The 14,324-nt window shown below is 38.8% G+C and overlaps 1 protein-coding gene across 2 annotated transcripts in view; it reads left to right on the top strand.

Moving 5' to 3' along the window:
• LOC110383424 (S-adenosylmethionine decarboxylase proenzyme) overlaps positions 1-14,324 on the top strand; it is a 35,379-nt gene that overhangs the window by 11,143 nt on the left and 9,912 nt on the right. For both annotated transcript variants that reach the window (XM_049848588.2, XM_049848593.2), the window contains exon 3: positions 13,841-14,042. In XM_049848588.2, the coding sequence (XP_049704545.1) occupies positions 13,841-14,042 (202 nt within the window). The remainder of the gene's footprint in view (positions 1-13,840; positions 14,043-14,324) is intronic.

The raw sequence follows: 14,324 nt of genomic DNA, 5'->3' as shown, positions 1-14,324 counted from the left end.
CTGAACTAAATATAAAGCCATAAGCCAGCTATGGGTAAAACTGGGTCATGCTCACGACGCATTTCAATATGAAAACACGTCGCCTAGACTGTTTGATTCCACACTCCATCGACACGTGTCTTGCTTATAAACAGATCTGTGTCTGAACTTCAGGCTCACGACTCCTAATATTGTTAGAAAGTTTTGTCCCACTTTGGGCATGTTGTAGCAAGTTTTTTTTCTTATGCCAGAATCCCCAAAGCTCGGAATATCTAGCTGATATTTATGAGTTCGCAAGCCCGCCAAGATCTCGTCAAACGTCCTTGTGAGTGCCCCTTAGCCATCGATTTGTTTACCTCGTCGGTAAAACGTAACATCGAGTCGGGTAGGCGGTATGATAGTTATTTTAAGATGCTGTCTAGTTAAGGGATAGTCAGTTGTTTGTTTTTATGTAGTTGCTGTTTATTCATTTCGTCTTTAACTTCATCGTTTTTATCTCCTGCAATGTTTTATTTATCGTCATATCCTTTCTGAATAAAGTGTTCGTTCTTTTTGTTGCCTTATTGAGTTAGCTGGGAGGTTTCTCCGTACAATCTCATTTATTAAGATCCCAAAAATAATGCTCTAAGGAAAATTCCTCAAAAGTAGAACAAAGAGTTTTGCTATCGACTTAGTATGTGTCACTGCCCTATAGCTAGAGCCTCCACGACCACCACCGCTGCCTCAGAGGGTGGGGGTGTGTCGAGGGGTTGGGCTAGGGTAAGGTCAAGGTAGAAGCCTCCGCGCCTGCGCACTGCACTTCAAGACGCTGATGCAGCACTATGTTAGCATGCACTGGGCTTTCGGGCCCTCTTCAATAATGCTCTATCATCGAAACCGTCTGAAGTACTTGCTATAAAAGAGGGACCTCTTGAAGTTGCATCCAATCTTTTTTGGTCTAGTCATGGTATTTTTATCAAAGGGTTCAAAATAGCGCCTCTTAACATTTTTAAAGTACTATGATCAATCAAATCCCAAAACAACTGCAAAATCACTATTCTTCATTGCTTTGGCCTACATAACACAAATTATCTGAATGTTCACGGATGATATCACGGCCACGGTTCATTGGCCAAATATGGGTGGCAAAAACACGCTACTTACTGTATGCAAAAAATTGTCTTGATTGTGTACCGAGAGGAATAGTTAATAACGTTGGTTTCTGTTCCGGTAGGGGCCAGTTTCAAATGATCTTCAAGGCCGGTCTTTGTCATTTGAATTATGTTTAGTTATGTCATTTAGGTTTTGGCTGTAGCTGTTGTCATTTTATTTTTGTATGCTATTCGTATTACGGAAAAAGTCTGTTCTTCAATTTCATTAATTACTCTAAAGTGATTGTCAGGAACATCTTGTTGTATTTTGAGAGCTCTTCTATCAACGATGATAGTAAGTAAATTCTTAGATTTGTGCTATGGTGAATTATATCCAACAATGTTTCTATAGTACTTTGTTGCAACACCTGCAGCCATGAGTCGTGAACATGAAACTAGCGCGTGATTACAATCGTTTTGCCTCGCGATTCAGGGCCAAATTTGGCGAATTTTGATAAGTCAAGGCACCATTGTATTGTGAAGTAATTAATAATGGTATGTTATATGTTTATTATGGTAAAAAAATATTAAAATTGTTAAAATATGAGAGGCATCGAGAGGTGTTTGTTGAAAACCGTTCTGTTGATACCCTTTGATGTCCTAGAGTTCGTAGCAATTTTTTTCTTCCTTTTTCTCAATTACGTATGTCACGCAAATTTTTCCTATTGCAAATAGACTTAGGTACCAATATCCAAGATTCTGGCAGTATGATCCTATATCACCTATATCCACGTAATTATACTAAACCTAATATTAGTTTGTCCAGCATCATCTGACGTCACCAACACAAATAGGGCGATTGCCAAATTTTGGTTAATTTACCCGCGTGTCAAAGCTCCGTAATCCTTGGGAGTATTTTTGGCCCTTTTTGCCAAATTATAACCGACGCCGTGATGCGTAGGTTGAATTTGGCAGAAAAGCTTACTTGTCGAAATAATACTATATCTACCAGTCCCATTGTCATAGTTAGTATAAAAATTAGATATTGTGTTAATCTAGACTCAACAGACAGCGGAAACAGATAATTCTAAAGCATTACAGTTAAATCATTTATTTTTCGAATTTAGGCTATTCAAATTTTGCCATCAAAAGTAATACGTTTTTCTGACTTTTATTACATTTGATTTGTCCTTGCAATTGGACTTTCTTATCGTGTTTGTCAAGAACTCGTGTTGCAGTTCGTCTGTAGTTTCTATTTATATTTATATAAATCATTCATTTTAGCACGTTGGATTTGCTCGTGCAGGAGCTAATTAATTTACATAGTTTACACGGGATCAAAGACTCTCTTGGCGAAAGTACAAAATTTTAGGTTCGTTGCAAATGTTTGATTTGTTGCTCCTTATTTTTTATGTCTCGTCAACTAGACTTCGTACATCAATAATGTGATTACCATTTTTGTACATAAAATTACAGCTGTGAAATTATTTACCAAGGCAATGAACTTTAACGGTTATCAGCCTAGCTGACCCAATTTTTATGCTCACAACGTATCTTCAGGTACCTTAAAGTTACCTCCATATTCAACCTTCGAGAGTTATTAATACAAAATCTCACATCGTCTGATGTAGAAACGTCAATCTGGACAAAAATCAATAGAGCCATCGCAACTCATAACGCTGTCAACCTGTGTTCCTTGATATAGTAGGCACACCCCCTACCCTCCGGTAACTGCGCAGTAGTTTTCATCCCGCACAACTTTCTAGAATGCCATCGAAACGGAACATTCATATCACAGCTTCCATTTTTAGACTAGGAGCAATTTTATGATGGCTATTCAGAAACTGGGTGATTAGTATGTAATGATTTTGAAGTGGCTTACATGTTTTCTTAATAACGCATCAAGTTTGATCTTACATTGAGTTATTTTACAGTTTCATATTGGGGGTGTGGTACTCCACCCTGTCTGTATTAATACGCAGCATGACCTAGAATTTGGTACACAACGTCCTTTAATTACAATAACCTGAACATTTCTGAAAAATATAAGTGGGTCTGGTCCTTGCCTCGTAAATAGAATTCTTCATATATACTTTTTGCATGTATTTGCTGTTTCTTATGTCTAACTACGTCTTCGCTTTCTGCGGACATGTAAAATTGCACACCATTATTTCATATTCCACATCATCTCTGTATGTGACCTAATTTCACATCCCCTGAACCCCCACTCCACCCCCTGGCACAGGTAACTGCGCAGTATTTCAATCTCGAACATGGTTCTAGAAATGGCGGTGCATATAATTGATGTAGTGGTGTTCCCGCCGGTCCAGGTATCGATCGGGACCTGCGCGCTCCCGGCTGCAAGCAACAGGCTGTGACGCAGTTACAGCCCAGCCATCTGCTAGTGTTTGTTTAGGTATACTAACTTAGAACATTCGAGCTTAATTTAGTTCTGTTGTGGCTTCTAGCTCGTCTAGGGTCTGAAGATATGACTGAGCAATCCTGATTTGAAATCAAATGCAAATCCATTTTTGTCTCCTATTAAAAATGAGTTACGTCAATCAAATGCTTGACTAAAGTCAAGTAGGAATATTTCACGAAAATCGATATCTCTCACGGCTTTTATCAAGTAACTGTTTTATAGTTCCTACTATCAAAACTTTTTGCGTGGACGATTTCAGAGTTAATGCGTCGGGTTCAATAACACGTAATTTATTGTCTTCCCGCGAACTTTTGACCTACTTGTGATATAAGACTTATCATTCATGTACTGCGCCAATAGAGACGTGTGCTCAAAGATACTTGTGAAATCACGCCGTACCAGGATGTTTAATGTTATTACCGAACCCAATTTTAAATATTGAAAATTTATACTAAATTGAGCAACCGTTTTCGGTGCTTTGAAACTTTAATGAGTATATACTGTCCAACAAGGCGTTTAGTTTCAGATTATAAATAAATAGGTAGGTATTTGTATACAAATTGGTCACATTTCGGCAAATCGGGCCAAGTTTTTACAAGGTCGCCCAAGTAGTGACTAATGCAGTCCGCTAAACGTCGCTATTATTTACGTTAGTTTTATGAGTTGGTAATGATATGCTTTTAACGTTTGATGTTATGTAACTTTATTGCCTTTATTCACAACACACGTGGCTTCTCTTTGATTTATTCATGAATAATATTAGCACATTAAGCGTAACTACTACAGCAGTAATAGTTATTTGTTCTACTTGTGTTTTTATGTGAGGAAACTTCTTGGTTTGCATGGATGGTATACAACATTTTTAGTTTTATTTTTTCGTAATTTTATTCGCCTTCTACGGAAACTATCCAGTCGTTCCAGACTCCCAGACAAACAGAGTATCCTCACGTCTCGGAGTCGTGTTTACAGCTCTGTCACTGTGCCAAGTTCAACCGCCAACACCTAGCAGACTGTTACTTCAGAATACATAAAAACACTGTTACAAACATCCTACTATATAGTTTACATAGTAAAGGTGAATTAGGGTCCAGATTCTCTGCATGAGCATCATTCATCAAATCATTGGGCTTTCCAAGACAGGTTTTACATTAACTTGGTTTTGATAAAAACTTTTTTATTTCATTAAAACTGATGAATTAGGGTTTAGTCCACAATGCCCATAAAGTCCATAAAGCCCAATATAAATTAGAAAAATAGAGACCCTAAAAAATACTTTAGGCCACTTTAGGGGCCTTTAGGGCCGAAGCTTGAAACTGTTGAGGGATTGTCCGCAAGAGTTACCGTGGCCCTGGTACTGAAAAGGCCCTAGAAGGACCAAATTTGGACTTTAGGAAGGGACCAGAAAAAAAATACATTAGGTGGGAATGATCAATTTTCGATAGCCAACTTAACCAATTCTTTCTGCATACAAAAATAAGTAAGCATTTTATTTTAAAACCTATTAAGCCAGTAAAGGATAAGCGTGACCAACACTATTAACCAAGCGACCGTGTTTGCTCCCAACGATAAGCAACAATGTGACGTCTAGTTTTTGGGTCAGCCGTGTTACGTCGACATTATTCCCTCGAGTCCTTAGCAGTTTACTTTGCTTTTAAAGCATAAGTTCCAACTATGTCTGTCACTTAGTTTTCATTATTTTGATTAGTTTGACTTTTATTTCTTGGTTTTGTTTGTAAAGTGTGAAGTTTCTTGTTCTTGTTATGTGTTTCTTTCTTATGTCCCTTTACGTCTATTCGTCTTCTTAGCCTAATCTTAATTCTTATCTTTCTAATTTCAGTGGTCCTCTTTCTGACCGTTATTTAAAATATGTCTTCTAGCATTCTTTTGACATAGGCCTCTCCAAGTGCACGCCACTGAGATCGATTTTCGGCACTTGGAGAGGCCTATGTCCAGCAGTGGACTGCGATAGGCTGATGATGATGATTCTTTTGACGTTCTTCACCACACTAAGATTGTGGTCTTCTGAACTCATCGTTATCTCCTTCTTCTGAACTATTGTGTTCAATTAATTCCACAGAGGTTTTTTTCTAAACAAAAGCCCACCGCAACATTAGCTTACAAAATACTTGAGATATGTTTGCACATGGATTCTGGCGTAATCTAAATGTACTAGAAAATTATGTGGATAACGTACACTGTAATGTATGGTAATATTCCTTTACATAATGCTGTCGGCACAGATTATAGACGATTCTCGGAACGGAAAAATTGCCATAAGTGCTCACTTTCATATTGTATGACAATAATTTGTTTACATCAGCTCGACTTCAATCACCGTTATTTCTATAGCTTAAGGTACCTACTGCTGTCTGAGCCTGTGAACATTAACCGTCGTACCACAAAAACTTTTAAACGTCAGCTTAACACTTGTCTAAAAAAATGACAGATTATGACGTTGAAATAAGGTCCATTTTGCAGCCACACTTCTTTTAGACAAGTGTTTGACACATGTTTAAGTTTTTGTAGTAAGACCATAAAGATTTGATAAAAATCTCTTTTTTTCTTCTTAATACAGTACGCATGTCAATGCCTTTCTGCATATCAGTCTAGACTTCTGAACTTTGATCTTAGTTTTCTCAAAGATTTCCTGTATGTCTTCCACTATATACATATGACTTGTTTGTATGTGTTTGTACCTATGTATCGAGTAAACTGTTGATATTATGTAAACACATGCAACTGATGTAGGTATCTAGTATGTAGATTATACGTCATTGCAACGTCAATACAGACTAATCTTCGTAACTATGTAAGGTATGATTAATACTATTATGCTTATTAAGTGAGACAAGTTCAGTATGTAAAAACATAGCTAGTATACTCGTGTGTCTTAGCATTTTGACGCGAAAACGCAGCTGTACCAGTCTTGATCCTTGATCGAGTGGTCACTTCTCTGAGATTATATTGCAAATCTGACTATAATTCAACAAAATAAACGTGGGATTCTAGGACTTTGTTAAATTGCTATTGCATATTAATATAAAAGCCAAAGGAATAACAAAAGAAAATTCAAATATACCGTGTGTAACCAAAACTTTGTAACGAAAATTTACTCCGACGTTATATTTTTAACAATTTATAAAACCATAAAAATATAAATGCATTTTTATTGCAAATATATTACCGTATTACAAAGTTAAAACATGTTTACAATTGCAAAATACTATTTGAATACCGTGCAACAGTCTTCATTCAAGTTCCTTTACCTTTTTTAAAAATTGTCTGAAACTCCTTAAAATCTTAATTTTTCGTTTTTTTCCGAGTGATGATTATGAGACTATTATTAACCTAACCTGAAAAATAAAAAAATCGACAATAAATCATTTTCTGTTCAATGATGCATTTAAATCGTAAGCAATTTTCCATTTCACCCGTATTTTACTAAACGGTTGGAAGCATTTACACGCGCTACTGGTGAAAAAACTGCACAATTCGGCAGGTTTAAGAACTGGGTTCGAGTACCAATCCGGTAACTACAAAACTGGATATTGAGGATTCGTCAACTGACTTTTAGTCAGCAGAAAATATGATTTCAAAAGAAAACTTAGCCGTATCTTGTAAAAAGTCGGATTTTGATAGAAAAAAATAAAGTTCGACCATCAATCTTGATACTTTTTCAAAAATTATTACAGATTATTTAAATAAGTACGGTTTGTATTCGATTATCTGAATAGGAAAATAGTTTTCTCATATCGACAATGTTGCACCCTCGAGCAATCATCATCAGCCTATCGCAGTCCACTGCTGGACATAGGCCTCTCCAAGTGCACGCCACTGAGATCGATTTTCGGCTTCTCGCATCCAGCTCCTGCCAGCCGTCTTGCGCAAGTCATCACTCCACCGTGCCTGAGGACGTCCTACACTACGTTTGCCGAGGCGCGGTCTCCACTCTAGAACTCGTTTACCCCAACGGTTATCGGTTCTTCGGCTAATATGGCCAGCCCACTGCCACTTCAGCTTGCTGATTCGGTAGGCTATGTCGATGACCTTAGTTCTCTGACGGATTACCTCATTTCTGATGCGATCCCTCAGAGAAACGCCGAGCATAGCTCTTTCCATAGCCCGCTGAGCGACTTTAAACTTGTGGACCAGCCGTACCGTCAGTGTCCACGTTTCGGCTCCGTAAGTCATGACAGGTAGGACGCACTGATTGAAGACTTTTGTCTTTAGGCACTGTGGAATCGATGATGTTAGGACTCGACGTAGCTTCCCAAATGCAGCCCAACCCAACTGAATTCTCCTATTCACCTCGTCCTCAAAGTTGTTTCTACCTAACTGCAATGTCTGCCCGAGGTATACATATTTCCGAACAACTTCGAGAACGGCGCCGTGTATCGCAATCGGTTCCGGTAGAACATGTTCATTGAACATGACCTTGGTTTTGTCCAAGTTCATCCGTAGGCCGATGCGTAGAGAAGATTCAGCCAGGTCGTTAAGCATCTGTTGTAGGTCCTGCAGCGTTTCCGCCATGATGACGATATCGTCAGCAAATCTCAAGTGAGAGATGTGTTCGCCATTGATGTTGATGCCGCGTCCTTTCCAGTTCAGCGTCTTGAACATATCCTCCATTGCATTAGTGAACAGTTTCGGGAAATAACATCCCCTTGTCTCACTCCTCGATGCAACGGTATGGGCCTTGTTTGCTGATTCTGTACTTGGACGGACATTGTAGCGGCTTTGTAGAGACATCTCATCACTTGGATGTATCGCCAATCTACTTGACAACGCTGCAGGGACTCCAGAACAGACCAGATTTCAACCGAGTCAAAGGCCTTCTCATAGTCCACAAATGCTAGACACAGGGGCTGATTATACTCTTCGGTCTTCTGTATAATCTGCCGCACTGTGTGGATGTGGTCTATGGTGCCGTATCCGCTCGAAACCCAGCCTGCTCCGGTGGTTGGAATTCGTCGAGTCTTCGCGCAAGTCGGTTCGTGATCACTCTTGAGAACAGCTTATAGACGTGGCTTAGGAGGAAATGGGTCGATAGTTCTTCAACTGGGTTTTGTCTCCTTTTTGAAGAACAGGACGACAACACTCCTACTCCACGCCTCTGGAGTTCTCCTTCAAACAGGACGGCATTAAAAAGCTTCTGGAGCTCCCCCAGTACGGGCTTACCTCCTGCTTTTAAAAGCTCTGTTGTAATGCCATCCTCGCCAGGGGCTTTTCCATTTTTGAGCTGTCTCAGAGCGATCTCGATTTCGCCACTGCTGACTTCTGGCAGGTCTTCGGTGAAATGGCGTGTTAATGTGGCTCTAGAATCCTCATTTCCGGGATCAGGTCGAGATGCATGCGATGCGTATAACCGGCCATAGAAATTTTCCACTTCCGAAAGGACTGCCGGCACTGAAGAAACGACTTCTCCACTTGTTGTGGTCAGCTTCGTCAAGTGGCTTCTTCCAAGAGATTGTACGAACACCTTTGACCCCCGATTCAGCTCAATTGCTCTTTCAATGGCAAGAGTATTGGAGCACCGGAGGTCGCGTCGTACGTGCTTGTTGATCTCTTGGTTTAGAGCCCGCTTAGCTGACGAAGTGACAGGCGGGTTTTCACGTCGTTTCTTCATAAGCCCTAATGTCTCTTCCGAAAGCTTTGATTTCTTGCCCTTACGCTGCATGTTACAGAATCTCGAACCTTCCTCCCTGAGGATCCGAACCACATATTCGTGGTTCTGGTTAACGTCTGTTGTGGTTTCCACGGCGGCAAATCGGTTCTCCAAATTTGACTGGAACGTTTCGGATCCTGTCATGGTTTGGAGCAGTGTTGGTCGGAGCCTGGCCTTCATCAGACGGAAACGTTCGGCCTTGAAGTTGATATTCAGAGAGCCTCGGACAAGTCGGTGATCGCTACCGGTATTAAACCTATTGATCACGGAGACGTCTCTGAATATGTGCTTCTTGTTCGTCATGACCCTCGAGCAATATCAATTGTTATAAAAATAGCTCGCTGGCATACTCTATTTGTACCGGACTTAACAAGATAAACGGCCCGTTAGCATAACACGTGCTTATGCCGCGCACTTTTCTTATTGAGCATGATTGATCAATCGAGTTGACTCGGTAATCATCGGATAGACGCGTTAAATCAATTGACTCGAGTATTTTCCATCTTCTAAGTGGGTTAGGTATAGATCGACTGTGTGGTCCTGTAAAATGCGATCATTCTTATGCTAAGACAAAGTATTTAGGCAATTGGATCACCAGTCATACTTATTTGCACGTTTGAATGAAAACGGCACGGTTGTAAAATGATTCATGTCTCGATTAAATGTTAGATGCAACGATGCATCCAATCGATTCGATTCCGTCTCGTCGTCATAGTGACGGACGGTTGGCAACTACCATCCCCGCGCTCTTCATCATGTACCTATGTATTGACCGGTTACCTGTATTCCACCTGTGTGCGACGTGTAATAACTCAATATCCGTGCGCATATGTTGGCTTCCAGAATATTGAGTTACAATACAAGGATATAGCTGTATAGACCCCTATGTATATTCACTAGCACTTTGGTTATGTTCATACTTAGTAGGATAATCATGGATTACATTACAAGCTCATCACATGCTTAATTTGGTCTAATGGGAAGAAAACTACAGTAACTTGTGTTTACGAATTTGTCGTTGTTTAGTATACAACTTTGACTGGCTACAATATGGCGTGCATCATAATAACAATTCCATAATGCGAAAGCTGGGTTACGTACTTTGTAATAATATGTATGTAATGTATGATTTATATAGAACTCCGTAATAAGGCACTCAGCCAGGTAATTGCGTACAATTTACTTCGTTACTTTTTCCTGGATCTCTTTAAGCTCGCAAGAATATTGGAAAGTGAACAAAGAACAGAAATCTACTAAATAAAATGTCAACGTCTCATAACTATAAATAGCTCGATACGGTTACAAAATGAACGCAATTAATTGTTTACTCGACCATACGCTGGGAACGTGTTAGTACTAATCGTGTTTACTATATTACATAATGGTTATCGAGCCACTATGTGCTGGCATTGATTATGCATATAAAACAATTTAAACAGTAGGTTCAATCCGACACAATACCTACTCATTCATTTTCATCATATCCTATATATTCATATCAAGTCTCCAAACTGAATCCGGCTAAGAAAACAGACCAGATTCTGTACATCTATAAGAAAGACACTTGCACAAATGCAAGGAAAAGCCTGTTCTTCAGATACAACTCATAAAAATACACCGTTACGATACGAAAAAACTGCCCCAGTGATTGCTTCCGTCTATAAAAACAAGAACATGTAATTAATTTTATACATCGAGTGCATCTTCTGCAATTTCATCTGCAGTTCGACGGTGACCGTCTTAGTGTTATCTATGTAGTTATACTGAATAACATTGTATGCGCTCGTGGCAAGTGCTTGACCGTAAGAATGACCGACGCATTGAGGAGATTTATTACTTTACGCTGCAGGATATTGGCTATAAAACCCTATTTAGCGAACTTTTCCTACTGTAAGTTAATCGTGTTGAGAAATGAACTAAAATATAACATTTATATTTCACTATCCGTTTTCCCCGCGGTTTCGCCTGCGTCCCGTGGGAACTACTGCCCGTACCGGGATAGAATATGGTATATGTTACTCGGGAGGAGTGTAGTTTTACAACAGCGAAAGAATTGTCAAATCGGTTCAGTAGTTTCGGAGTCTTTGGGGGTGCAAGTAAATATTACTAAAGCGAACTTTTCCTACTGGTCTGTAAATTAATCGTGTTAAGAAATGTAGGTACCTGCTGCAATATTACATTTATATTTTATTACCAACTATGTAATTGCATAACATTTGACACTTGCACCTAGCGACATGTGTAATGTTACAGCTACTTATGTGCCCAATCATCATTTTACACTGAAGTATTAAAAAAATACTAATAAGCATATTAAATAGGTTAATGGAATGTGATTAGACTTCAACCTCGTTTTAATTAATGAAACCTAAGTTTTAATAACTAATTTTACAAAATATGCGTTTTTTATGCTTAAAATAGCCTTCGAAACCTACATTTTGGCATTTTTACACGCGTAATACTAATTAAACCCATAATGAGAGATTTGATAAAATTGTGCTAGAACAAAAAAAAAACATGAAAAATAAATCTAAATTACAGATGTGTTATCAAATGTAATTATTAAGAATCACATGACATTTGGGTCAAGAATGATTGTTGACCCGTACCTTCGTCTGTAGTACAAGAGTTCTTAAAACATTATCTTATTACACATTATCGTTAATAAGGAAATATCATTTTAAAATAAACTTTTAAAATATCATTACTACTGGGTAGCAACAGTGAGTTATCACAGCTCATTAAACGTACCAATGTTGACATTTATAAATAATAGTGTCAAACTGTCACTATTTATAACTTCAAGTATCAAAATGACCTGGGCCTTGTATAGTTTTAAAGAGAGATAAATATTGTCAAGAGATTTTTTTCATCATCAGATTTAAAACTTGAATGATGAAATTAACGAATGATTTTAGTTACCATATAATAATTATAGCTACTAAAATAAACTATTTTTGACATTAAAATAATATGTATTTTGTTCTGTCTAAAATACATATTACACGAAAAATAATAACGTTTGATAAAATATAATTCAATAACACGTCCTAATTTTACCTACCATTAACCTATCGTAAACCAATTGACATAAAACTGTGAGTTAAATAAATTAACCTAAACTAATACGCATTTGTTTATTTATCTAATATTTAGGCTGATGTAATAATAGACAGAACCAACATCACATTATCTTCAAGTCCACTACTATACCATAGGGTTGACACTCGTAAAAATATAATTTTTGGATGCAAATGGGAACTAAACAAATTGTTAACTTTAAATCAAGTTTGTCAGAGGTTTTGATAATATAAAGGCATATTCATGCCTTTCCTTCGGGATCATTCGATCCCGAATGAAATGGATCCCGATTCAACTCAAATGGGCATACAGCAAAAACATAGCCCTTCTTGGCAGTCGGGTAAAAATCATATTTATCAGTTTTTTTTCCATGACTTAAGTTTGGCTAATGTTGTTTAAAAAGAAATAATTAAAGAGTCATCATTTGCCTAGCCTTTCCCCACCTACTAGATGCAGCTGAGTGCCAGTGCTTAAGAAATATTTAAAACTGACAACCCTAAACCGAATTGCACCAGCCTCACCGATTAATTTGTGTGTTAAGTGACTCGTGTTCTAAATCCTAAATAGACAATAGTATAATTAGCTCGCATGATACGAGACTAATGACTTACCACAGAGCTTATCAGTTTTAGACGCGTCTATGTTTACTACTGACCAGTCGAACCACGGAGTAAGGAAAGAGCGGAGATGCCATAATGCAAATGGGTCAGGCACCTTCTCGGTCAAATACATACGGTGGGCATGATAAAAATCAGTTGCATGTTAACTAGGCGTTCGGGTTCTTTGAGAAATCTGTCAACGTTTTTGGTATTAAATAAAATGGTCGTTCAAAGAATATAAAGGTGAAGACACTAACGTTCCTCATCCCCCGCACACCCGCATTTTGGCGCGCTACTTTTGAGATTTTCCGTTATGGCACCTCCGCTAGTCATTTTGTTCTCCATGAGTCTAACATATGCACTGATTTTGTTATGACTTTGTATTTTGTTTGCAATAATGTTGACAATTGTGCACGATTCGTACATTAAATGCACATGCTGGATACATGCTAATTGATCTGTATTTTGCGTGGCGTACGTACGTAGGACTGTCCTATGCAGATCGACACTTCTTGATATTGTGACGGTGACGATCTTTGACTTTTAGAACTTGGAACTTGTAAAATAGAAGCAGTTTTAAGATGTAAATAATTAGCTTTTGCCAGCGATTTTACCAGCTTCCCGAGGAAACTACTTCCCGCACCCAAATAAAATTTAGCCTGTGTTATTTTGAAGTTTCATCAGCCATTGAGTAATTTTTGTGTGAGCAAACATCTACATTCAAAGTTTCGCGTTTTAAGAAGGAGGATTACCATGAAATGCAGGATTTACTTATTTATTGCTGTCTTTTGACTTAAATAGACTTGGCCTTACATACATTTTCCCCACCGATGGCCTTTTAACATCTATAAAAGATGATTAGCGCGTTAATGTCGGTCCTGCGCCTGAGAGTGAAGGAATAGTGAGTGCACCTGTGTTTGCGCAAATGCTCGTACACTATAATACGTCCTGGCGTCATTATAAAAGATGATTAATAATATTTTCTTGACTTTGTAATATAAAAACTCCATTTTTTCTTCCCCAGTGAGAGCAGCATGTTCGTCTCCCGTCGTCGCTGGATCCTCAAGACCTGCGGCACGACAACGCCGCTGCGCTGCGTGCGCGCCGTGCTAGGCCTGGCACGCGACGTGGCCGGGCACGCGCGCGTGCACAACGTGTTCTACTCGCGCCGGGAGTTCGCGCGCCCGGCCGCACAGTTGCAGCCGCATGATAACTTTGATTCAGAGGTAAGGGTCTTATTTTGATACTGTTTGGTGGATTGGAAGGTGTGGTTCTTGAGGAACACATAGGAAGTGGTGAAGGGTGGGCGTTTTGGGGGCTGTCTTTGGTTTTTGACGTTCGAAAAGTGCTGATTTATCAGCTTAATTAAATTAAACGTTGGGTTGAGGGCAGAACAGGGCAAATGCGAAGAGAGCAACATATGAATTGACAGGACCATCCATACCTTACCAGGGTATTGTAACTGTCCATTCATTTTGTGGTCCTAAAGATTGGGGTCTTGTTATGGA

This window comes from Helicoverpa armigera, chromosome 18, assembly GCF_030705265.1.
Source record: "Helicoverpa armigera isolate CAAS_96S chromosome 18, ASM3070526v1, whole genome shotgun sequence".
Taxonomy (NCBI): Eukaryota; Metazoa; Arthropoda; class Insecta; order Lepidoptera; family Noctuidae; genus Helicoverpa; species Helicoverpa armigera.
This window is presented reverse-complemented; position numbering and strand designations above follow the sequence as displayed.